A 27,293-nucleotide genomic window follows, 5' to 3' on the forward strand; every position below is an offset into this window, starting at 1 on the left:
AATATAATCTAGTTTTTTGTATAATTATAAAATTTATAAGAGATATTGTTGTCTTTTTTATGTATTTAATAATCCTGTTTACAGATTTTTAGCAAATAATTATAGTCATATTTTTTTTTGTTAATGTAACTAAACTTAGGGGACATTTTGACATGTTTGTAAAACAAATGGGATTAAATAATAATTTATCCCAAAGGTAATCAATACTGATTCAAGGTTTCGTGGTCGTTATAAAACCAAAAGAAGTAAGAGTAGGTAAGCAATCCAATTACGATTGTTTGACAAATAAAAGGACATGGAAAAGAAAGAAAAAAAATGGTTCCGTGACGCATTTTCCGTCTGAACTTGCGGTGTCTCTGTCATTCAAGCGGTACAGTTGGTGAAAAACGGTTGACTAACCTAACCCACCACCATCATTTGAAGTCACTGCAACCAAAATTTTCATCTCTCAATTCACATTGTTCTTCTTCTGTAAATTTTTCTCTTCTGATTGAGCCTAAAGAAAAGCTCCTTTGTTTCTTAAGCGATGGAGAGGAAGCATGAACCTGCTCCTCCTCCATCAACCGAGATCCAAATCGGGGTCAATTCAAGGAGAGGAAACAGCAACGTGGTACATCCAGTAGAAGTAGATACACCTCGAGTGCTATCGTCTCCAAGTCCAGTTATATACACTGAAGTTAAGCATTTTAAGAAATGGGTTCCTTGGATAATACCTACTTTTGTAATTGCCAATATCGCTATGTTCATTATTACTATGTATGTTAATGATTGTCCCAAAAATTCTGTCTCTTGTATTGCTCGTTTTCTGGGTAGGCTCTCCTTTCAGCCCTTCAAGGAGAACCCGCTTCTTGGCCCTTCTTCGACCACGTAAGTTTTTTTTTTTTTTTTTAAATAATATTGTTTTGTAGTTTAAATTGTTATATAACGGTTGTTTATTGGGTTAGATTGCAGAAAATGGGGGCCTTAGATGTGAAAAAAGTGGTTGATCGGCACCAGGGATGGCGCCTTGTCACTTGCAATTGGTTACATGGAGGGGTTTTTCATTTGCTGGCAAATATGTTGTCTCTCTTAGTTATTGGCGTTCGGCTTGAGCAGGAATTTGGATTTGGTATGTATTTCAAACATGTTTTGCTGCCTTCAGATTCATGCATAATGTAGATCCATCACCTGGTAAATTCTATCATGATAATCTTGTAAATATTAAAGCAAGCAGCCTATGGTTAATTAGCTAAAAAATTCATTGCAAGTGGGAAAATTTAGATGTTTATTTTGATTTTTATTGCAAGTTCCAGAATATTTTCTTCAAAAAAAAAAAAAAAAAAGATTATTATTAGTGAACTTATATGTGTAGTCAGAAACGTGAGAAGAGATAAAGCATCACACAACTTATAAATTCAGAGGAATTAACCCGACAACTTAATGGAAATGGGAATAATGGGACTTGTATTGTGCTGATGATATCTGATTGAATTATTCTTTACAACCTCAACGATGGAACTCAAAAAGAGATAAATAAGATCTAAATAAAACAAGGAGAAGAAAGAAATACAGTAAATGGCTATAACAGCCCCAAGGCTGTGCCCGTTGCAGACCCCTGCTGCACAAAACCAAAATTCTCAAAGATGCCTCCTCATTCCCTTTGCTCCCATAAATGTACAGCTCTTTTGTAACTAACATTTATTACGTGTCATTTCTCCTGGTCCCCACTGCTCAACTTGCCAATCTTAGCCTTGTTTCTTCTGGTGTATACCTTGAAGGGCCTTGGGCCTGGATCATCTCTAACAATATGAAAGAACAGAACATGAACAATTTGAGGATAATGAAAGGGAATAAGCTGTTAAGGAGTCTTCTGAAGTGAGGTTGAGTTTTAAATGGTAGGGGTGTGAATGAGTCAAGCTACTTGGACTAGACTCACAAGATACTTAAATAATTGAGTTAAGCTAATTGATACTCAAATAGCAAGTTGAGTGTTGAGTTCTAGTGTTAGCATACTCAATTTGATATGCTCGCAGTGCTAAATGAGTATTTAATTTTTTAGATAATTTTAGATATACTTTACGTTAAGTAGTTAAATAATAACTTATGGTGTTTACCTTTTAACTCTAATGGGAATGCCATTCAAGCTCAAAGTGAAGTTTACTGAAGTTATTGTTGAGCTTTAATTTGATATTAATTAGAGACTCAACATCAATTTTTAATGATAACTGACTCAAGTCAATTTGAGCTTGAAAATCTCAAATGCCATATTTAGTTGACTTCAGTTATGAAAAATAAAAGCTCAATTAAGTTCAAACAGTGGTTTGTATTAACTTGAGTCAAATACATCCTCACTGAGTGGAAATGCAAATGTGGAAGTTTAAGCATGAGAAGGGGACAAATAAATTTAATCTTCATGCAGATTTAGCATATCTTTTGATTTGCTGTCTTCTGAATATCTAAAGCGTATTGCTATTTAAAACCACAATATTATATGTCTTCATTCAATGTCAGTTTATGTTTTCTGTGTGTCTAATTCCTCAATTATTTTGAGCTATAGGCTACCACCAAATTATCATTTGCACTGGTTTTGCATTATCGCTACTAACCTCCTAGGCTTATACATTGTGGTTTGTAATGTTGCCACATGTTATTTCCTTTTCATTTTGTCCCTTCTTGATTTTTCTATTTTAGTTGTCTTCCTAGACATATCTATATCGTATAATGGTAATTTTTTCCCTCCTTTTTATTTTTCTGGTTAAGAGATTTTAGTTCTTATTTTGGGCTGCTTGTTCCAAATAGTTTTCTTTTGAATCTATTACTTTCTTTCTTGCTGCCCATCACATAAACGGCGAATCTGTTGACCCATAACCATAAGCTGTAGGTATGTTATGTGGCCTGAGATACCTTTCAAGCTACACTATGTAGGAACTCTTTCAGTGTATCACCATGGTTATTGCTAAATTTCAATCCGCTACAGAATTAAAAAAAGAAAAGCATGCTTATGATAAATTTTGACACCATTTTAGATTAATAGTTTTGGTGCATTCTTGTTTGGTGCTTTACAGTTAAAATTGGATTGCTATATGTCATATCTGGATTTGGTGGGAGTTTGTTGTCAGCCCTTTTCATCCAATTAAATATATCTGTTGGTGCTTCTGGTGCCCTTTTTGGGCTGCTTGGGGGCATGCTATCAGAACTCATCACTAATTGGTCAATATATTCTAATAAGGTGCATTCTATGTTACTTCTGACCTTTTTTTTAACAAAAAATAGTAGTCTTTTACTGGAGACTTACACGATCTCAATTATCAATTCCATGTGCAAGTTCAGGTAGCAGCTTTCACTACACTCCTGGTCATCATTGTGATTAATTTAGCAGTGGGGATTCTACCACATGTTGACAACTTTGCCCATATTGGAGGATTTCTTTCTGGTTTCTTTCTTGGGTTTGTATTTCTGATCCGCCCACAGTTTGGATGGGTTAGCCAAAGATACACTCCTCATGGATATACTCCAGCATCAGCTAAATCTAAATTCAAGACATATCAGTGCATATTGTGGATAATTTCTCTTGTCATCATCATTGTTGGGTAAGCATCTTTGGTTCGTCTTTTATGTTCAGACAATTTTGTTCCCTTTTTAGATAAGTCCTAGAACAATTTTTTTAAGGAATGGAAAAGAAAAAGGACATTCTAATGTTAATGGTCGAATATTTGATGAAATTAAGTAAATTCCTTTATACAGAAAAATTGCTATTTCACGGTTCATTTGATAATTCTTCCCATATCTTTTGTCCATTCTTGTTTTCACTAGTTCTACTTTTCAGTGTTGGCATGCATATGGTGGCATCTGAATTCTGTTTCAAACCTTAGAAACTGAGCTAACTTTGACAGGTTTACTATTGGACTGATAATGCTTCTCCGGGGAGTTGATGCGAATGACCATTGTTCATGGTGTCATTATTTGTCTTGTATACCTACTGCAAGGTGGAGCTGCAACACTGAGCCTGCTTCCTGCTTGGTAAGTTCTGTTAGAGTGTAACTGCTCCTTGCCTTTCCCCAACCCACACCATGTGCTTGCGTTTCAGTGAGTTTAGTCCTACATTAGAGCTGTATCATTTCCTTCTTCATAACTGTACCAGTTGTTCATTGGATTAAAGAGGCTGGTTTAATTACTAAGTGCCTGAATGATATAACCATATGCACGTTACAATTCAAAGTGGATTGGGTTTTTATGGTATTCTTTAGCCAATGCATCCTTATGGGGCAATATTGATTCTGCAAACCCCAAAAGACTCGTACTAATTTATTTGGACAGAAGCAACTGTCTCGAGTTTTTTAGCAGTCTTACATTGTGTACAAAATTGGCCAGGTCAAACCTATTAGTCATTGTTTGTTTAGTTGTTCAAGTCATCTTTGTCAAAAGTAAACCACTTTTGATACCTAGGCTGAGGTGGTGACTGACCAAGTCAATACCACGTTTCATTTATTGATAATGGAGGAATAAGATCCTCCATCTAAAAGATAAATAAAGTATCAAAAGTATTCATTCCAGAGGATGCTGAGAGTTTGCTAGGCTATATATAAATTGGGTACGAGGCTGCTAACTTCTTTTTCAGAGAAGCAACTGCACAATGTGCTAGTTAACTTGCACTTATTTTTTCAAACTAGACTTATTGTTATGAAATTCCAAATTTTTATTTAAAAATGGATTTGGGTAAGACCTTAATAAAGTTGGTATCCTGAGAAATTACACCCCACATCCTTCTCTTCACAAAGGGGATTCTTTCTTCATTGGGTCAAACCCTTAAGTGTTGATGACAGCTGGTTAGTTACCACTGCTATCAAAGATGCTTAGTTCTGGTGGTGGTGTCTTGCTGAAGGCTAGTTAGATGCACATTTCTATTTTCTTCTGACAAGAAATGATTGACTTCAGTCTAGTAAGTTAATAATGGAAGAAGAAAAACAAGAAGGGTTTGATGTGTCTGATCAAGGATATTTTATAACATATTGGTACATTCCTATTTTGTGAAACTCTCGTAGTTTATATTCTTGTGTTTATCATGAATGGTTCAGTAGCTGATTACTACTAGTTCAATCAGTAGTATATAAAGTTAACAAGAGGCGCAAACATGAACAAGTAACTCGCCTGAACTCGACCAATGAGCTTTGGCTCAACGGCACTGGAGGCATCATTTTCAGAACTATGAGGCTGCGAGTTTGAACCCCATAGACTTGTTTGTACAGTATATCAATGATGTTCATACTGATTGGAAGTAGCTCCTGACACTACAATATGGGTTTAATGCTGTGAATTTGATGTTTTAAATGTGTTGTTATTGCAGTCTTCTCAGATGGGCAATCAGCTAAATTTGACATGCACAACCAATGGAAAATCCAGCTTCTACATATTGTCAGGTGACACGAATTCTCAGATCCAGGGACTGTGTACTCAGCTCTGCCGTTGATTTTTGTAAATAATGACGTGGATGGACGTGCTGTTCCTTGATTTCTTGTGTAATTATTACAGCATCGTCATAATTTTGGAGTATTTGATCTTTTTATTTCTTCTACATGCATGGCTGACTTCAGGATGCCATCCAAGTCCACCAGTTGTTCCTGCTCTTGATCTCAAGTGATTCTGATAATTCCTTTTTTTTTTTTTTTTTTTTGAGAATGAAATTATTGAAATTAATTCAATTGAGCTTTTTGTTTCCAACTTTCAATTTTCATCTTTTCTGAGTGCCGATTGCAGACTTTGACAATATTTATTCTTCCCTCTGCGCTCTCAAACGCCATTTGATACCTAATGACTTTTTAAAAAAAAATTATTGTCGTGTTTTTTTTCTCGCTTTTTATGGTACATAAGAAATATTTCATTTCTTTAGTTTAGAGAATTTGATAGGAAAGAAAAATAAATAAAAGATAGGAGAGGAATTCGGTTTAGGAAAAAAAAAAAAAAAAAGAGACAAAGAAAACGATGGGTATTTTATTTTCTCAAAATTTTGTAATCAAATTAGTGGGAAAAAGTTAACTAATAAAATAATGATGACGATGTAAGGTTACTAATAAAAAATAAAAAATAAAAAAAAAAAACCAAAGAAGCACGAGATTTAGGTTAGTTTTCATTTGTCCTTCAAGTTAACAAGAAACAGTTTATTGTCCTTATATATTGATCCGTGCACTTTTTTTGACAAATAATTCCGGTCAAGATCAACATTCTCGAGAGAAAGTAAAATATTTTTCAGAAATTGATAAACATTTTAAATCTATATTTTTTAATTTATTAATCATCGTAGTCACTACTATCAGTCACTATTTATCACCGGTGGCTTTCATAATTTATATATATTTTTTGCATTCTTTTCATATTTAACAATAAAATTTCTATTATTATTAATATTTTTTATGGTCTTATGAAATAAAAAATTTTTAATATTTGTAATTAATTTTCAATATTATAATCAAATAACGGAAAATAAGTCATTTAGAAAATATTTTTCAAGGAAAATGTTTTTCATAAAAAATATTTTTCAGAAAATTATTTTTCTACAATTTATTTTACGGAAATAAAAGGAGCCTTCTTTAGAATTGAATCAAAGGCGGCAACTCTACATTTTTTAAAGAAAAAGTAATTAAAATACGCTTTTTTTTTTGTGAGTTATTCCTTGAGTTGAGCGAACAAGCTGCTCAAATGGAATCTCATAATATATTTGTGAAAAAATCATTTGATTACTTAAATTTTTTTATTGAAATAATTACTTCATTTGCTAGAATTTAAAAAAAAAATGTTTATTATTTTGCTTACTAATTACTTCCTAATGGACAAAATGAGCAATTTTTTGTCTTGTAATTTAACCACCAATTGAAACAATATTTTTTTTAAGTATTAAATCGTTCAGTACCTGAAGTCTATAGGCCGAATAATTCGGACTCTTGTTGAGCAAGTTTACAAAAAATGGACAAGATACTCTTTTCCAAGTGTTTAAAGATACTGTAAATCTGGGGCTTGAACTCAAAATCTATAGTTAATGAAAATGATTTTCGTCACCCCCATCTCCCTCTTTAGGGCTTGAAATTAATAATGATTTTAGTACAACTATCTCACTTCATCAAGTTATGACAATGTTGATTGAGGTTCTCGCTAGATGTTGATATTAGGTTTCTTTTATTCTCGGGTTGATATTATAATGCTATGTGTCACTTCAATTGTGGATACTATTGATGTTAATGGTGCAGAAACAGTACAGAGACTCTATCAATTTTATTTAAAAATGCGGAAGCGAAAGGGTATTTGGATAGTCATAATGAGTCATAAATGTCCGAGTGCTGATCATATATTGCTCGTAAATGATGGTTTTTTCTTATCCAAGGTAAAATCGGTTCAGGATCAGAGGATCCTTTCTATCATTAGAAGAAGGATTATTGACAAAATGTATTTCTAAATATTAGAGCAAAACAAAATATTTTAGAATAACAATGTAATAAAAAAAACATTTATAAATTATAAAAAATATGGTATTTTTTTCAACTCTAATGTAAGTTTGATATAAGTAATGTTTGTTCTAATATTTTTCGTGTTCTAATGTTTCAAATGCTAGATGTGCTCGAATTTCTGATATCCTGATTGTGCATCATTCGCTTAATCATGGACGATATTTGGACTTGCCGTCTCTCATTGGTAAAAATAAAAAGGCTGTCTTTTCTTTTTGCGTGATCGTATGCGCTCACGAATTAATGGCATCAAAAGCTTTTATCTAAGGGAGGGAAAGCGGTTCTTCTTAAGTCTGTTGCACAGGCTATCCCTGCTTATTGTATGAGTGTTTTTCTCCTCCCATTATCTTCATGTGATGAGCTTCAGAAGATGACGAACTCCTTCTGGTGGGGTTCAAAAAAAGATGGTGATCGTTGTATCCATTGGCTTTCATGGGATAATATGTGCTGGAGCAAAGAGGCCGGGGTTCTTGGATTCAGAAATCTCGCAGTTCTAATTTAGCTCTTATTGCTAAGCAAGGTTGGCGCTTCCTAACTTGCCATAACACTCTTCTTTTCTCTATTCTCAAAGCAAAATACTTTCTTAGAGTGGGCTTTCTGGAAGTTCATTTGGGGTGAAATCCAAGCTTTATTTGGAGGGGTCTTATGGAGGTTAAAGCAGTTCTGCGGTTATATGCTCGTTGGCAATTGATTTCTGATTCTTCAGTTAATGTCTGGCATGATCCTTGGCTATCAATGGATAGTTCTTTTTATGTTTTTTCTTTGATTGTTTCTGGCTTTGAAGACTTGACTATGGCCGATTTGAAAGATCAAACAGGGGAATGGAATGAGATGTTAGTCCTCGGCTTTTTCTTCCAGAAGGCTCGTACTATTTTCTCAATCCCCTTATATTTTGACAGAGGGTTGGACAGATGGGTTTGGCATTGGACCTCCAATGGTCATTACTCGATACAATCAGGTTACCATTTATGTGTACAACAGTCTCTCCCACCAGTTACTTACCCTTCAGGCTCTCTTTGGAAGCCCATTTGGCCCTTAAAAATTTCAGCCAAGATGGCAATATTTATCTGGCGAGCATGTCGTGATGTCCTTCTTACAAGTGCAAGACTTGGTGCTAGAGGTGTGGCTATTTCTTCTTCTTGTCCTTTCTGTCATGAAGTGGAGACCCCTTGCCATGTAATTTTTGACAGTTCTAATGCTAAGCTGTGCTGGCAGTACGATGGGAAACTAGCCATGGGTCAGAATTTAAACTCTTTTTATGATGTTTTTTCATCTTTTCTGGGCTTGAATACCGGGGTTCTTGAAGAAGTGTGTGTGCTTGCTTGGAATATATGGAATGCTCGAAATGCATATGATTGAAATAATGTGGATAGATTTGTTTACACTACTGTGTCTTTTGCTCGACGTTGTTTACACTACTGTGTCTTTTGTTTACACTACTTCCATTTCCAGCCCTTTTACTGCTCTTTTACATGTTGCTGTGATTTCTAATGCTAGATTGCTGCCTCCCATAGCTGGTGTTTTGAAAGGTAATATTAAACTTTCCCACTATACTATACCTTATCTTATATTTCTCAGAGGATAAAAAGAAATGATTATTTCAACTTATTTTACCTTACCTTATTAAACCTTTTCTTTCACCCTATCCAGTGCGTTTCTTTTTTTTTCTTTTTGCTGGCGCAATCATTTCCACATTTTATTTTACAATAGTCAATTAGGCCGGTGACGGTTTTTCTTCACCGTTAAATTTTTTATGTCTCATACTTTCAGCTCTTAAGACACCAAAATCGTCTCTCTACTTCTTCTCCATCTCCGTCTCTCTTGCCACATGAATTCAAACCCTATCTCTTCCTTTCACTAGAAGATGATGGCGGTTCGAGTTGTTAACACTTGTTCTATCCTTCGTTCTGCTTCCTCGCCTCCTCTCTTTTTGCTTAGATGCCACCTTAGCCATTTCAAGACCTTAAAGTTCGCCCGACACTCCAATTTTGGATTTCCGCCGCAGGTACTTCCATGTGACTTGCCGTTTTGCAGTCATGGCATTCTTAGAAGCCGTTCGATTCACAGTCTCGTCGATAGTGTCATGGAAGAGCTTGAAGCTCTTCGCAAACGCAAGAGAATTCGCTCAGCTATTAAGTACGTTTCAGTTTCATGCTTTTCCATCTTTCATTATTGGTATCTTGTTATTATTGTTAATTTCATTACTGTAGAGAAAACGTGAATTTATTCTTATTAATTATTAGTGAGGGATGAAGTGACATTAAGGCCTAAGATTGTCTGTTATGGTTTCCTCAAGCTGATTACATACTAGGTGTAGGAAAATGAAACCGCTTTAATTAACAGCTTTTCATTGTTTGGGAGATGGCAGAGTGCAATTAGAGTAGGTTTGCTAGATTGCATATAGGTTGTCATGGGATGTTGGATGATTAACTCTTTATTCGGTAACCCATTGTAATGTTCCTTACTGTTCAAATCCGAATTGGTATTAGTTAAGCAGGAAATAACGAGTTTAGCGATATTTTACTTCTTTATTGCAAAGCATCTTTGATGGAAGAAAATGATTTCTTATTGTTCTTAGGAAAAATCTCATTTCTGCCACTCAATCTAGTTAAAGTTTATCTATGTTCCACACTGTTGTTCAAGTCTGAAGACAATGCTGAAGCATAATATTGAATCTCTGTGAACCCACTGGACCTACACTGAGGTGGATGATGGGTTATATACATCTTATAATTGAATTTAGTGGGATAGATTTATAGCTAAGTGAATATGCAGATTAACCAGCAGTGGAGAGCTTCTGCATGATAAGCTGGTAAACCAGCCACTTGAGAAAGGACTGTTGCTGGAGTTCAAGAAAGATGCTGACAGGGTACTGCTGGCAGTAGCTCAGAGACCTGATGGAAAGAAGAACTGGATGGTGTATGATCAGGTTCTAGTAGAAACAACTAATGCGGCATGTTGAATAGGTTGCTAGGTGTTGGAACTTGGTGTTTCTTTTTCTTATCTGCTTAAAAAGCAATCTGGTTTTATTTGGTCTAAGTGTTGTTTTTCTTTAATTTTTTATGGCAGAATGGGGGGATGTCCTCTATTAAACCGCAACAAGTTACATATATTGTTCCAGGCGTTGAAAACTTTGATCACACAGAGATCTCAAGCTTTATCCAAAAAGCACAAGATAACTTGGTTGGTTCTTCTTGCATAATGAGGGCTATATCAAGCCATATTGAGTTCTTTTTTTTTTTTTTTGATAAATTCAATGTCTATAAAAATGGTTCAGGACCCATCACTACTAGAGTTTGCTTGGGTTGAGCTTCTTGAAAAGAATAAGTCAGTGACCCCCGAGGAATTAGCAGAGGTACCTGATTAAGACTTTTTGAGTTGTTTGTCTATTTGCTTCTTTAATGATTCTAACTTACTCTGCAGATGATCTTTGGTATTGCGGAGCCTCTTGAGAGTTATTGTGCACATCTTTTGCTTTCAAAAGATGAAATATATTTCACAGTTCTTGAGACAAAAGGCTCTCGTTCTCTTTATGGACCTCGACCTACTACACAGGTAAATGTTTTGCATCTTTTTGCTATATATATACATATATATTGATTTTTTTTGAAAAGAAGAGACATAAGACGATAAAAAGTTAATGATTGAATGAATGTTTATGTTTGATATTTATTGAGTAAAATTGTTTACTTCGATTTTCAGGCAATAATCCGGCCAAATGCACTTAATTGAAAACAACTTCTTTGTATATGTATTCAGTTGATGAAAAATAAAGTTTAGACACCAAAGTAGAAAAATTGACAAAGTTCAGACAATAATTATATAATTATCACATTTTTATTTCACTTTGTTCAGTGATAATGTGAAATTGAAAAACTAGGTAGAAGAACTTATGCGCAGGAAGCTTGCAAAGGAGGCTTCTGAGAAAGATCTTCAGGAGTTTGTCAAACTACTAACATCTGCTAGGACAATGCCTTCAAATGCTAAACCTTCCAAATCTTCATGGATGGTTGAAGAGAAAATCCAGCGCAAAATTGAGTCTCTTGAAGCATATGCTATTGATGCATGCAAAAATGATGATCAAAGGAAAACTGCAGGAATGGTAACTTGTTTAACTTGATTTATTTTGAATCTTGTTGTGGGACTTATGCTTCAGCTTTGCTAAATAAACAATGCTGATTGAGGTGAAATCTCCTCCAAGTTTTCCAGAAGATTTTAGTCTAAGAAAGGACTGAAAATATGATAATATTTCTTGAATGCATGTAGCATTTTTTGTGATTGATCCAATATATGTCGCATACAAACTGGATTTGCTGCTGTTTTCTGTACTCTGTATGATATGCTTATTCTTTTTCAGATCCTGAAGGCAATGGGAATGGCAAAAACAGCATCCTCTGCTGTAAACCTCCTCATAGATATTGGATATTTTCCCTTCCATCTTAATCTTGATATGTTGAAGTTAAACATTCGTACTGATCATTCAGATGAGATTATAACAGCTGCTGAAAATCTTCTGTCAGCATCAGATGACCTGGACAAGGTATGCTTCTTGTTGGAAGGCATGTTTGAGATATTATATGTGTTGATTTTGAAGCAAGGAATGTAAAATTTGTCTAGACTAAGTTTAAGAAAACAACACAGTGATTTTATTTTATGAGTACTTTTACTATTTGTCTGAGACTCTTGTTGCTACTTGCGTATTTTTCATTTGTGGTATTCAGATCAACAGACAAGATCTCACTCACTTGAAGGTCTATGCTATTGATGTTGATGAGGCTGATGAGGTAAATGCCAGTGAGTTTTATTTGATATCAATGCTATTTATTGGATTATGTTGTCTGTTGGCCTGTTAATGCTATTGCTCTTGATTTAATGTAGCTTGATGATGCCCTGAGTGCAACAAGGTTACAGGATGGTCGGATCAAAATTTGGATACACGTTGCAGATCCAGCTCGATATGTGCTACCTGGAAGCCCAATAGACAGGTTTTACTGAGGATTCCATCGCACAGATATAATGTTTCATTCTATCTCAGTTTTTAAAATGATTTCAGCTATATTTTGTAATATGCAGGGAGGCACTGAAAAGAGGAACTTCTGTTTTCTTGCCTACAGCTACTTATCCAATGTTTCCAGAGAAACTTGCTATGGAGGGAATGAGTTTGAAACAAGGAGAGCTCTGCAAGGCTGTTTCAATATCTGTGGTTCTACATTCTGATGGATGGTAAACACTATTTCCTGGATGTGTTATTTATTAAGGATGTTCATTGTATGCATTTTAGTTTGTATCTATTTCTGTAGAACTTCAGGAATGTGGGCAGCATATTGGCATTCAGGATCCCACATTGACATAATATGGGTATTTTCCATGTCTCATAAGTTGGATATATCCTTGCTAGTGGATTGTCAAAAGGCTTATGATTTTGTTCAGAGTAAATTACTAAAGAAAAAATTCATGAGATTTGCCATAACGTGCAGTTCGCCCTGGTTTCAAAATTAGCAATTTTACTTTGTAGTATTCATTAGAAGTGTTATGCGTCACTTAAATCATTATGTTATCTAGTTACTGGTTTTTCATCAGTTCCAGAGGGTTTAATACTTCAATGTTAGTTAAATGTTGAGGTATTCCAAATGCTTGAGTTGCATCAACAAAATTGCTCTCAAGTAATTATATCTTTCCCATATTTCTAATTGCTTGTTTTTCTGAACATGTGTTTTGCATTATTAGTACTTGTTGATATTTACTTGTATGTACTGGTAAGAGAATTTTTTATGTTAATTTTCTATTTATTTATTGTGTGTAAGATATAACATTATAGACCGTTTACGTTACTAAAACCCAAGGACATAATGAGATATTGAATTATAGAAAATACAATGGCTAATTGAGCATCATCAATTTTAATTGGGTTAAGAATAAATACACAAACTTATGATTTGGGTACCTTGTAAGGATCCATAATATGATTTTTGAGGAAAAGATATGAGAGAGGAAGGTAGAGGTATAAGAAAAAATGATAATCTTCAATTTCAAGATTTTATTAAATTCTCATATTGATTAGGGTTTAATACTTCATTGACTTTTCGGCATTGAGTAGGCGTTAGCCCCATACATGGTCTTATGGCTTTGTAGAGACCTGTGCTTTTAGTAAGTTGCTTGGGCTTGGTCACTGCAACCCCTTTTAGTGAGGAGGCTCCCCCTCTCACAAAGTTATGGTGGTATTTTGTTGGATTGTCATGATTAATTTCTAATATTATAGACCAAGACACTTCCATATCAAATAGAATAATAAAAATTCTTCCGTGATAGGATGGATTAGATTTTTTTTATTATTTATTTTAATATTGAATGTTTTTGTCATAATAATTACATATTAAATCATAATGGATTCATACATGTTATTTTAATTGTCTAAACTATAATAATATCCCTAAATGTAGGAATGTTGTTGAATAAACTTTTTGCATAAAGTTAAAATAGAATGATATATTTATTGTTTTAAGCATAATATATACTACATCAATGATATTTATTTTAATATAAAATTAAACTCAAGATTTGATGTATGGGTTCTTTAATCTATTTGCTTGATGAAAGTAATTTTTATGGTTAAAGTATACAAATAATTGAGTCTCCGTTTTTTAGTTAATTATGATCCAAAACCTACTTCTTTATCCTTGTGAGAACACAATTATTTCGTAAAAATTAAATGATCCTAATATTTTAAAACCCTATGCTTTCCAATGATAGATTTCTAGTTTATTACTAATTTTTAAAATTATAAACATATATATTAGGAATTCAAATTGTGTTAAAGTAAATATTAGTCCTTTATTGCCGTCATAAAAATTAATAAGGGGCGTTTTGTCCATCTAAATGTTCCCTCTCTCCATTACCTCTTCTATATATATTTTAGATTATAGATTTATTGTCCTTGTTGTAACAAAGAATCCACCCTCATTTTATTACCGATGCCCGAATTTTGTTCTTCAGAAGGAGATGCTTGCTCGGCAGTTGTTAAGATTGTCAGAAGTTTCCTTTCTGAAGTGATGTTGGGTTTTGGAAGAGATTTGAAGATTTCATTTGTCTCAGATTGGGAAGTTTCTTGGTTGCCATTTTAGGAATGAATTTAAAATTTCAGAATATGATATGTTTGTTTTCTTTTTATCAGTGAAGATTGTTTCTTGAACAGGTTTTTTTGTTGTGTTACACCTTTTTTTTTTCTCTTTGTTACTTTTGTCATGATTAGAAACTTCTTGGAATCTTGTTGATTTTCTGTAAAAATTATGTGGTTTGCCATTTTTACACTCGGATATTTGAATCTTCGCCAGGCTTTTCATTTTCATCTTTTAAAACCATTTAAGAATGTTTTAGGAGCTCTCTAGATTTATAGATATGTTGGGGGTCCAAAAACAATTGGTGATAATTGTATGCTACTATCATTCAGCTATTAGAACTTTGGTGAAGAGGATTTCTCATAGTTATCAGTTGCTGTAGTTTGTCACAGCATTAATCATCGGCATTTACCCTTACCATGCACATGATATGAAATTTAAAAGCCTGTAAAATATTGGGTTTATTATTACTTGAGACTATTTCATAATTTATGGGTGCAATAGTATTGCAGAATACTCTGTGGATAACTCTATTATTAAGCCAACCTATATGCTGACATACGAGAGTGCCTCCGAGTTGCTTCATTTGAACCTTGAAGAGGAGGCTGAATTAAGAATTCTTTCTGAGGCTGCTGCTCTTCGGTTACAATGGCGTTGCCAACAGGTTGGTCTTGATTGCCTTAATACATAAATCAAATTAAGTGGAGGACAATATTTTGTGGCTTAGAGTACAATTAAATTGTCTATTTATTTTTCTTCTATTATACTAGACAGCCTTCACGAATGAATTGCATTTTTATAGATTCTTGTTTCTGTAGTTTTGTTAACATGACTGGCAATTTGTGATATGGTTTCACTACCACAGTTTCCTTGCAAAATATGTCTTTAAATATTGATGATTTCACTTTAGCTGCAGATATAGATTAGGGAAATAACAGTTGTAAAAAGTACAATGATAAAACAAATACATAACCTACATGTATGTGCTACTAAGAATACTGGCTTTATGTGAAAATTTTCCCTGTTTATGAAGAAATTATTCTCAGAATTTATGCATGGGTCCCATGTGAATTTGAGCATTTGATACATTAATCTGAGCTAATAATTTCTCATTTATTGTGTTTCTGCATTGAGGTTTGCATTAACTCCACAAACTTCCAAAATGTCTTGTAAGAATTATAACCTATCCACAATTGACATCTCATAAACCAACTCCATGTAACTAGTCCCTAAAACAGTTTTTGTACTTGATTTTGTTTTATTGCTTCTGAAATGCGAAGAGAAGTTCATTAAAATATTATCATTTTCACATTTCATTTCATTGGAACACTCTGATTAAGCATAATTCAGGTCAAAAAATTTTATAGCAGATGTCCTAAATCTTTTATTGAGATAGGAAGTGTATGATTTTGGATCCTCAAAAGTTCTATGATGACTTGAATTGATATTAGTGGACATGCTCATGGCTTGTGATTTCATCTTTCTCTTATGAAATTCATTTAGCACATACCCCAAACACCAAATAAAGAAAGAAAAACTAAGAACTTTTCATTTTTCAGGGTGCGGTTGACACAGCCACATTGGAAACTCGCATCAAGGTGGCTAATCCAGAAGATCCAGAGGGATCAATTAACATATATGTTGAAAACCAAGCTGACCCTGCAATGCGACTTGTCTCTGAAATGATGATACTATGTGGGGAAGTTATAGCCACATATGGCTCTTGCAACAACATTCCTTTACCATATAGAGGACAACCCCAATCAAATATTGATGTATCTGCATTTGCACACCTCCCTGAAGGACCTGTTAGAAGTGCTGCAATTGTTAAAATAATGCGTGCTGCTGAATTTGATTTTCGGACACCTTTACGCCATGGGATTTTGGGTCTTCCTGGTTATGTTCAGTTTACTTCTCCTATTCGTAGATATATGGATCTTCTTGCTCATTATCAGGTGTGTTTCTTCTGTTCATGTCAATGAACTGTCATGATATGTAAATCTTGAAGTAAATTATTGGCAGTTTTCTTTTTAAGTTTTGCTTTACCACCATCTTCCTTATCCACCCCACAGACCTATCTGTATGAGTCTACACCTGACATTAAACCAGTCTACCTTGAGGTTGTGCTATCTCTGCCAAGAAAGAAAACCAATTAATGAGTATTGCTTGGATATAGGTCAAGGCTGTGCTTAGAGGTGAATCTCCTCCTTTCTCAGCTGGCCAGCTGGAAGGGATAGCATCAATAGTTAACATGCAAACTAGACTAATAAGGAGGCTTTGCAGCAGCAGTCTTCGCTATTGGATAATAGAATTCTTGAGAAGGCAGCCAAAGGAGAGAAGATTTCGTGCACTCGTCCTTAAATTCATCAAAGATCGGTTTGCAGCCTTGCTGCTAGTTGAGGTAAGCTGCAAGCATGAACTGTTAAGGGGAAAGAATAATGAAAAACACAAAATATGCTGTCATCAACTATTTCTCCTTTTCTGCCCCTCCCCCTCCCTCCCTCTTATTTCAATTTGCTCTCATCTGTCCTTTTTTTGTGTTGCTATGCCTTTTCAGAACTTTCATGATTAGTTAATCGATCATATTTAGAAGGGTTTGAAAATTTGATTTGCAGTTTTCTCACCCATTCCAAAAATATTAGAAATGCAATAATAATAGAACAGTTTTCAGAAGTGGACTTATTTTCCCAAATGGATGCTCATTTCCAGCATGTTCATTAAAAATGCATCTTGATTTTTTATTTTAACTTTTAATCTTTGCAATTATAAGATTTTCTAAGTTTAGAATTAATAAATAGGATCTTTTTTTTCCCCACATAAACGTACCTCTTACATTGTTAAATTTGATTGGTAATGAATCTAGAAAATAGTTTCTCCATAAATTTGTAGTGTGTCTGTGTGTATATATATGTATATTTGCGCTCTATGCGATCTCTATCTTAATTTTTGCACTTTGTGTGTATGTGATTTTAATTTTATTCAGATCAAGTACGATCAAGATTAATTAGTTATAAAATTTCATCTTTGTAATATTTAGATCATAAATAAAATAAATATGACGTACACAATGCACATGCATAATTAATTCTTTTAGTTGACAAATATGCCATTTTTGTTCTAATGAATTATTGTAAAATATGACAAATTATACATGAAAACTTCTAGGGCAACTTTGATGCCCAGTATATATTCAACTTAATGCAATGATTTCCTTTTAAGGCATTATTTGTATGCATGTGTGATCAATAAAATTTTATTATTTGGTTTAATATTATTTATTGTTCACATGATAAGCTGGACAGGCCTTAATTATGCATCATACGAAGGCTTGAATATTGTTTGTATAGCACATAGTTTGATTGAAGAGACCAATCACCTAATGTTGCAGGTTGGGTTTCAAGCATCTGCATGGGTGTCTGTTGGAAGACATGTAGGAGATGAAATACAAGTTCAAATAGAAGAGGCTCATCCACGTGATGATGTTCTTTCCCTCAAGGAGGTTATAACAAGTTAATTCTGGCGGAAGAGCTCACCTAAGAGAACAAATGCCAAACGAGCTGAAATGGTAATCACTAGACTCTTTCTAGCTTGCTGCTTTCATTGTTCTGCAAGTTGGTTGGCATGAAAAGTTTTGGCATGCGACCTTCAAAATGAGAGAGATTAAAAATTTTTGGAAAAATTCAGTTCTTTTACTCAAAAGGAGTAATTATCTGCAGTATAATTTCATCAACTTCCATGTCTAAAAAGGTCTTGAATCCAACTGGCAGAATTGCTTCTAGGGCTTGATACTTGTCTCGCTGCTTACAATGTTTGCATATTTGAGATCTTTTCGAATTTTTGTTTAGGGGAAGAGCAATGCGTACTTAGAGCCAGCTTCTTGCATACTTGATTCAGAATTCTGAATACTGAATTTGATTCACTATCTTATTAAGCTGAGTAATTAAAAACAAATAGTATCAAGAACTGATTGTTGAATGATTAAAAAGCGGTATATGGTGGTTATTTTATAATTATAAGGGCAATTTTATTTTTCATTAATATAAGTTAAGTAACTTATTGAATCAGCTCTAAAAAAAGGTTTTTTTCATTGAGACAAAATTTAACTTGAAAATTTAGATAAGTAACTTATTGATTTAGCTCGGACAAACAAACTTATTTATTATTATCCATTATCTAAATGGATAAGTTGGAGGTTTAATAAGCTGTCACTAAACTAGACAAACGATTCCTTAGTTTCCTTATTATGGTCGAGAATAGGGATGATTAAATGATCCAATCTGGTGGATATTCGATTCGATCTGAATGAAACGAATAAAATCCGATCCATTTAGTTGTGGATTGGATATGACGCATATTTGTATCGGATATGAATATGACATACTCCTATTCAAATTCGATTTGTAAAAGGTAATTTTGCCTTTTTCTTGTATTTCTAAATTGTTGATTGAAATTTTAGATGTGCAGTTGCGGTTATCCTTTTCTTCTTTCTTTTTCATTAATATTTTAAACCATTATCTAACTCCATCATTTCCATTTTTTTTTTTTTAAGTTTCTATATCAAATAAAAGAATATAAGTTGAACATTACATTCAATAGCCTGAATTGTTTTGCGCTTAACAATTATTAAAGCCTCTTTTAGTTGTCATAGCATACAATATTTCCAATTATTCTTGGGAATTTTTGTGTTTTCGAGCAGGATAAATAATATGAATTTTTATTAAATTAATTTGAATGTTTTTGTTATTTTCAAATATAATAAAAAACGGATAATATCCGATCTATGGAATGGATATGGATATATGAAAATCTTCGCAGATTGAATATGGATTTTGCATAAATCCGATCCGAACCGATCCATGATCACCCTAGTCAGTTTTGCAGTGGTATTTATAGTATCAAGCTATACTAAATTCAAGTGTATTTTTCATGGTAAATGTCTTTGTTAATGTATGTCAATTTTATCCTTTAAATTACTGTTTGTTATGTGCTTTTAATTGTTTATTTTGTTAGCAGCAAGAAATATTTGGCATAGGCCAGGACATTAAATTAGAGTTTTAGAGATTAAAACATAGATTTTATTTTCCTTTTTAATGATTTTGGCAATTATTTGGAGTCTTTTACTGAATACTAGATCACTGGTCTTTTAATTGTGTTACCGGGTTAAATCCTTATTTGTTTGAAGGTCTTAACGTCATATCTCCTGTTAAAAACAAAATTCATTGACTTTAAAGTCAGAATGTGCAAAAGCAGATTGTATTTGTTATATATATATATATATATATATATATTTATTCTTTGAATGCACAAAATATTTTTGATGCATTAAAAATTTTTGAAGACTTGAATTTTGATGGTTGAGTTTTTTTTTTTTTTTTTTTTTTTTTTTTTGATAGGAGCCTAAATGGAGCAAAGAATATTATGGGCTGCATTTTAAATGAAATTCGCTAATTGTGGCGGAGAAGGTCGAAATTGAAAAATTTTACTCTCTATTTGAAAATGGTACTGTGGTGTACGTTTTCTTTAGTAGAGAGAACCATTCATATTCTCAATGTTAAAGTAAGCCTCAAGATAATTGAAACCATTAAATTAAGGTTAGTTAATCAAGAAAGTGAACAATATTTTGATATTCATATTGATTTTCAATTTTTTACATGTTAAGTTTGAATTGTATACGGTGTATTTAGATAGTAATTCGTATGTTTTATTATGTTACTTTCAGAAACTTGAATAATATTGTATCAGATTTAGTAGATATATTCTTATCATTGCATACCAAAGTCTTCAAATACAAATTTTAGTTATTTGTATATTCTAATTGAATTCAATAATTTTTTTTTAAAAGGAATTCAATAATTAACAATCTCATATAAGTTTATTGTATTGATGAAAACTTTGATATATATTTTCAATAATTAATGATTGAAATAATAAGCTTATTGTAATACTGAACAAATCTTTCATTTTTTCAATTATTAATAACCTTGTATAAATTTTAGGTTTAAATTTTTTTGATACTTTTTTTGTCATGTCCACTTCATATTATGAGATATATTAATGAGATGACATGTCAAAGTATTTACTAATTCAACTTTGCATAATAAATAAATTGCAGATTTCTAATAATATAAGGATAGAGATTTTGAAATTTTTATTAATGGTAATATTATTAATTTTATTAATTATTAGAAAAAAATTGAAAAGCTTTATTGAAATAGTAAATGAGACCAATTTTGAAATGATGAAATATTATGAATGATATCAATATTAATGTTCACTCAATTAATATCGAAATTAAAATTAAAATATAAACTAAAGAACTATCTTTTTTTTGCCTATTTAGCACCTTAAAAATCATTCCTACCTCAGTATTTTGATACTGTTATAGATAAGCGATTTTTTTTTTTTTTTTTTTTTTTTTTTTTTTTTTTTTTGAGAAAGAAGCGAATTAGTTTCTGTTTATATATATTTATATAGAGAGTTACATTATATTACATTTTATTTTTTATCACTTGAAACGAAAATCTAAACTTATCTTTGTTTCCAGTTTAAAAAACATTGATTGCATGAACACTAACAATTAGCATTCAATGGAGAATATTATCAAAGACACAAAAGTGAAAAAAAAAAAAGATTAACATAATATTTATTTGGTTCATATTTTCATTAAAGTTATCACGAATATATCAGTCAATCATTGTAAAAATTGTTATAAAACTTAAAAATATGAGAATAGAACAAGAGAGAATTGGGAGAAGTAAGAGTTATAAGATTACAATATGAATTAAGAGAATTGAGAGAATTCTTATTTTCACTGTTATCTTTCTGTATATATACACATCACTACTTATAGGCGCTCAAAGCCTATAGGTTACAAAAACTTAAACTAGATAATAAATATAAGAGTTATAAGATTATTAAGTTAAGTAGTTTATTAAGTTTAAGTTATGGACATCCATTAATAAAATGTGACTTATAATACTCTCCCTTGGATGTCCATTAATAAATAATGTGCCTCATTAAAACCTTACTAGGAAAAACCCTATGGGATAAAAACTTAGTGAAGGAAAAAGAGTACAACATCATTTATAATATATGTTCTCCCCCTCATAGTGACATTATTTAATATCTTTGAGTCGTCTCATACCAATACTATATACCAATTTTTCAAATGTTGTAGTTGGTAATGACTTGGTAAATAAATTTGCTAGATTAATACTTGAATGAATTTGTTGAATATTTATATAACCATTATTTTGAAGATAATGAGTGAAGAAAAATTTGGTTGATATATGTTTCGTCTATCTCCTTTGATATACCCTTATTTTAGTTAGGCTATGCATGCTGCATTATCTTCATACAATATTCTTGGGACATTTTTCTCTAAAGACAAACCATATGTTTCCTTGATATGATGGAGCAACAATCTTAACCAAACACATTCTCGACTAGCCTCATGTATTGCTATTATTTCTGCATGGTTTGAAGAGGTAGCGGTTAAGGTTTGTTTTGTAGAACACCATGATATAGTTGTACCTCCACATGTGAACAAATAATCTGTTTGAGATCGAGCTTTGTGTGGATCAGATAAATATCCTGCATCTGCATAACCAATTAATTATGATCCAAATTTATTTGAATAAAATAATCCCATATCAATTGTTCCCTTGAAGATATCGAAGTACATGCTTAACTCCATTCCAATATCTTGTTGGAGACGAACTAAATCTTGCTAATAAATTTACAGCAAATGTTATATCAGGTCGCGTATTATTAACAAGATACATTAACACTCCAATGGCACTAAATATGGTATTTCAAAACCAAGAATTTCTTCATCATCTTCTTGAGGATGAAATGGATCTTTACTCACATTTAGCAATCTTACAACCATTGGGGTATTTAATGGATGTGCTTTATCTATATATAATCACTTTAAAACTTTTTCTGTATAAGTTGATTGGTGAACAAAAATTCCGTTTTTTAAATGCTCGATTTGCAAGCCGAGACAAAATTTTGTTTGTCCCAGATCTATCATTTCAAATTCTTTCTTCAAGTATTTTGTTACATTTTAAAGCTCTTCAGATGTTTCAATAATATTTAAATCATCAACATACACATCAATTATAACAAACTCTAATCCAGATCTTTTTATAAAGACATATGGACAAATTGGGTTATTTTTATAACCTTCTCTCAATAAATATTCACTAAGACAATTATACCATATTCGTCCAGATCATATTAGTCCATGTAAAGATTTTTGTAATCTTATTAAACAAACTTCCTGGGAATTTTGATATGCTTCAGGCATTTTGAATTCTTCAGGGATTTTCATATAAATTTCACTATCTAGTGATCCATATAAATATGCTGGAACAACATCCATTAGACACATATCAAGTTTCTCATATATTGCCAAACTAATAATATACTTAAAAGTAGTTGCATCCACCACAAGAGAATAAGTCTCCTCTTAATAAATGTCAGGTCTTTGCGAAAAATCTTGTGCCATAAGTCATGCTTTATATCTTACAATTTTATTTTTTTCATTTCGTTTTCACAAAAATACCCACTTATACCTCACTGGCATTACACCTTTAGGTGTTTGGACTATAAGTCCAAAAACTTCACGCTTTGAAAGTGAATTTAATTCTGCTTGAATTGCGTCTTTCCATTTTGGCCAATCATTTCGATATCTACATTCTTCAACAGATTTAGGTTCAAGATCCTCATTTTGTTTTGAGATATTAATTGCAACATTCTATGCGAAAAATATCATCGACAATTATATCTTTTCAGTTCCATCTTTTACCAGTAGTGACATAACTTATTGAGATCTCTTTATTTTTTTCATTATTTTCAAGTACCTGAACCTCTTTTGGGGTTTTGTCAGTAGTTATGTCTTGGGTCTCTTTACGAGCACCCGCCTCCATATGACTATCTTGATTATTTTCTCCTTCCCTTTTCCGAGTGGTTTTTATTCTTAGAACCGATAGGTCTATCACGCTTCAGCGTGACTTACTATTATTTCCACTAACAAATTGTCCTATTGGAATATCAATTCTTATGGAGTATTTTCAGTTGGTATATGAGATTTGGTAACTCTCTTTAAATCAGTAAAAGCATCTAGCAGTTGATTTGTAATATTTTGCAAATGAATTATTTTCTGAACTTCCAATTCACATTGCTTTGTACAAGGATCCAAATGAGATAATGATAATATTTTTCATGTAATTTCTTTTTTCAATTGTTTATTTTCTCCCCTAATGTTGGGGAAAATGTTTCATCAAAATGACAATCGGCAAACCGCGCTGTGAACAAATCTCCGGTTAATGGTTCAAGTTATTTAATAATAGAAGGAGACTCATATCCAACATATATTTCCAACCTTCTTTGAGGACCCATTTTTATGCATTGTGGTGGAGCAATTGGGATCTATACGTGCATATTCAAAAATTCTTAAATGAGAAATATTTGGTTCTTGACCAAAAGCTAATTGCAATGGGAAGAATTTATGATAACTTGTTGGCCTAATGCGTATGATTGTTGCTGCATGTAAAATAACATGTCCCCATGTAGAGATGAGAAGTTTTGTTCTTATGAGTAATGATCTAGCAATTAGTTGGAGGCGTTTAATAAATGTTTTGGCTAAACCATTTTGTGTATGAACGTGTGCAACAAGCTTTTCAATATTTATTCCAATTGCCATACAATAATCATTAAAAGTCTGAGACATAAATTCATCGACATTATCAAGATAAATTGCCTTAATCGCGTAATCTAAAAATTATGCTCGAATAATTTGAGCAAGTAATCTCGCAAATGCCAGATTGTGAGTTGATAATAAGCATACATGTGACCATGTTGTAGATGCATCGATTAAAACTATAAAATATCTAAATGGTCCACATGGAGGATGAATGGGTCCACATATATCACCTTGAATACGTTCCAGAAATGTAGGGATTCAGTCCATATTTTAGCTAGTGATGGTTTTGTAATTAATTTACCTTGAGACTAAGCGGCCATGAGAATTCCTTAAATTGAAGAATCTTGTGATTCCTTAATGAATGTCCATGTGAATTCTCAATCATTTTTCGCATCATATTTGAGCTGAGATGGCCTAACCGATCATGCCCAATAATAAAATTATTTGTATCAGTAAATTTCTGGTTTACTATAATATGAGTCTCAACTGCATTAATATTTATATAGTATAAACCAGAAGAAAAAATGGATGGCTTTTTCAAAACACATTTCTTACCCAATTTAAAAGCTGTGATATACAAATATTCCATATTTTTCTCATTTGCGGTCTCAACATGATATCTATCACAACGAATATCTTTAAAGCTTAATAAATTTCTTTTGAAACTTAGTAGATAATAATGCATCGTTCATTATAAATCTCGTTCCTCCGGATAATAAAATAGTTGCTCTTCCAGAGCCTTCAATTAATTTTGTACAACCCGATATTGTATGGACATATGCATCTCTTATTATCAAATAAGAAAAATACTTTTTATTTTTAAGTATAGCATGTGTTGTAGCACTATCCACCAGACATATGTCTTCCTTATCGATCATAGGTTCAACCAAAGAATGGGGAATATCTGTATTCTTCAGTAAAGAGAAAATAAAATATATAATAAAATACATACCAAAATATTCAAAAGGAATAGCAATATAGAAATTATTTTATTGAATAAAAATGCACTTACAATAAAAACATCCTTGACAAAATAATAAAATATGACAAAGCATACTAAAATGAAATATAAGCACACTTAGAAATATTAAAAATAACAAGCACACTTAAAACAAAGGAATTATTTCAATTATTCTGAATATCCCCAGTTTTTCCTTCTTGATTCTCGAAAAAATCAACTACATCCAAATGTGTAATATCATCATCATCATCATTTTGAGAGATCAAATTTGTCTCTATATTTTTCCCTTTCTTTTTATGGAGGCTTAATAAAGCTGAACAAGATGCTCAGGTGTACAACAGGCACGTGACCAATATCCTTTCATACCACCTAGGAAGCATACATTTTCTATGCTTTCTGAAGGATTAGTTTTGCCACTCTTATCTTTTATTTTTATTTTTATTTTTCATAATTATTCCACTTTTGATGGTAAAAATTATTATTATTACTGTTATTATTATTATTATAGTGGTAATTGATAGAGATATACTATTAACCATGCATATGTAATAGTATAGCTATGAATGATTTTCTATTGACAATTATTTCTTTGTATTTAATTGGAAATTTGCATTAAATAAATGTTATTAGCATATGAACAATAATTGTGATTAGTACATTTTGTATGTATTTAATTGGACCAAGTAGAGAATGGATGTTTAGTACTGACTGTTAAACATATTCTCTAGGACATTAGAAATAATGTTTATTGTTCTTAATCTTGATTTATTTTAATATGAGCAAACATTGATTGTCTTGTGCTTTGATTCATTAAAGGGTGAGTTTCATTATTGGAATAATATTCTCGGTGAATTGGGCAAAGATATTTTGTGTTTGTGAAATATTAATTAATGATAGAATCCATGTCTCGGTTTAGAGATTGATGATGCACTTTAAGTAAGCTTATAAGGTTTCATAGTGTAAACCCTGCAGGTGGATATTGAATCCGACACATGAAATAAGTTGAGCGACAATCTTAAAGTTATATTGTGATTTAAATAAATTGTCAGTAAGTTATTTAAATGACAGCATCTGTAATCTTAACATGGGGAACATTATTTTATTATGTTGTGGAATAGTAAAATAAATAAGGAGTTCAGTCATGAGTTTTTAGTGGAATAATTCATGATTAATTATAATAAGAATATGTTGGTCTACATAGATTCTTATTATAATTAGTAGCCTGATTTATTTTATTCCTGCGGTCCCTGTAGTGCCCTAATTATTTGGAAAGTTAAGGGTGTATTAAATAATAGATAAATTATTTAGTTTTAAAATAATTGATTTTATTTTAATTAAATAATTTTTTATTTAATTTATTTTATATTAAAAAATATCTTCCTATCGAAGAGAGGTTTTTTAATATAAGATTGGAAAACCCTAAGAATAAAAGAGACGCACGTTATTCTATTCTCTGCCACTCAGAGAGTTCCAAAAGAGAGATAGTTAGGGATTACTGCAGAAGATCGTGGGTGACTCCAAGATCTCTGGAAAGAAGACCGGTGAGCGATTCTGCGCTTCAAGAGGTCAGTTTATTGATTTGTTCGATAATGTTTTTAGTTTGCCTCATATGGTTTCGATAAGGGTTGTTTCCGCTTTATACCCGCTCTCATCAATTGGTATCAGAGCCATACGAAACTGTATGATGGTGGCTATTTTGTCATGTTTCAATCGTGTATCTATTATCTGTTTTGATTGTTTGATTGGTACATGGTTAAGAGAGCTTCAAGAGTTTTTGAAGGACTGCAACACAAAAGTGCAGTACCTGATACAAACTTTTTTTTTTTGAAACTGTAGTTTTTAATGGGCAATTAATATATATAAAAAAAAGCATATATATATATATATTTTGGGTGTTGTTTCGATGAACAGGAGAGGGGCAAGAAAAGACAAAATTTGGTTTTTGTTTTGAAGATCAGTAGAGGGGCAAGAAAAAAAAAAAAAGGGCCAGCAGCGTTGCCAGCAGCGTTGATGCAGGTTGAAGGGAAACAGGGGCG

At 32.3% G+C, this 27,293-nt stretch overlaps 3 protein-coding genes across 5 annotated transcripts; all 3 read left to right on the forward strand.

Moving 5' to 3' along the window:
* Window positions 1-263: 263 nt before the first annotated feature.
* On the forward strand, window positions 264-5,626 carry LOC105636297 (RHOMBOID-like protein 1). Of its 2 annotated transcripts, none has more exons than XM_012219547.4 (6): window positions 264-867; window positions 945-1,108; window positions 3,045-3,208; window positions 3,310-3,569; window positions 3,873-3,999; window positions 5,324-5,626. In XM_012219547.4, exons 1-6 carry the CDS (start codon window positions 527-529, stop codon window positions 5,444-5,446), a joined length of 1,179 nt encoding a protein of 392 aa, XP_012074937.1. In that variant the 5' UTR covers window positions 264-526; the 3' UTR covers window positions 5,447-5,626. The 2 variants fall into 2 exon arrangements, with proteins under 2 accessions (XP_012074937.1, XP_012074939.1); XM_012219549.4 differs by having other exon boundaries at window positions 727-867; window positions 952-1,108.
* Window positions 5,627-7,893: 2,267 nt separating this feature from the next.
* Window positions 7,894-20,341, forward strand: EMB2730 (Ribonuclease II/R family protein). 2 transcript variants are annotated; one of them, XM_012219550.4, is made up of 15 exons: window positions 7,894-9,608; window positions 10,248-10,401; window positions 10,542-10,655; window positions 10,750-10,827; window positions 10,896-11,027; window positions 11,353-11,574; window positions 11,830-12,012; window positions 12,194-12,256; window positions 12,351-12,457; window positions 12,546-12,695; window positions 15,092-15,251; window positions 16,147-16,542; window positions 16,764-16,988; window positions 17,976-18,152; window positions 19,981-20,341. In XM_012219550.4, exons 1-14 carry the CDS (start codon window positions 9,337-9,339, stop codon window positions 18,099-18,101), a joined length of 2,382 nt encoding a protein of 793 aa, XP_012074940.1. In that variant the 5' UTR covers window positions 7,894-9,336; the 3' UTR covers window positions 18,102-18,152; window positions 19,981-20,341. The 2 variants fall into 2 exon arrangements, with proteins under 2 accessions (XP_012074940.1, XP_020535861.1); XM_020680202.2 differs by lacking the exon at window positions 7,894-9,608 and having other exon boundaries at window positions 10,297-10,438.
* LOC105636375 (uncharacterized) lies at window positions 8,118-8,831 on the forward strand. Its single transcript, XM_012219634.4, has one exon. The coding sequence runs from the start codon at window positions 8,118-8,120 to the stop codon at window positions 8,829-8,831; it is 714 nt and encodes a 237-aa protein (XP_012075024.3).
* Window positions 20,342-27,293: the final 6,952 nt, after the last annotated feature.

Source organism: Jatropha curcas, chromosome 2, assembly GCF_041381405.1.
Source record: "Jatropha curcas cultivar XTBG-Jc1 chromosome 2, XTBG_Jcur_1.0, whole genome shotgun sequence".
In the NCBI taxonomy this organism is placed as follows: Eukaryota; Viridiplantae; Streptophyta; class Magnoliopsida; order Malpighiales; family Euphorbiaceae; genus Jatropha; species Jatropha curcas.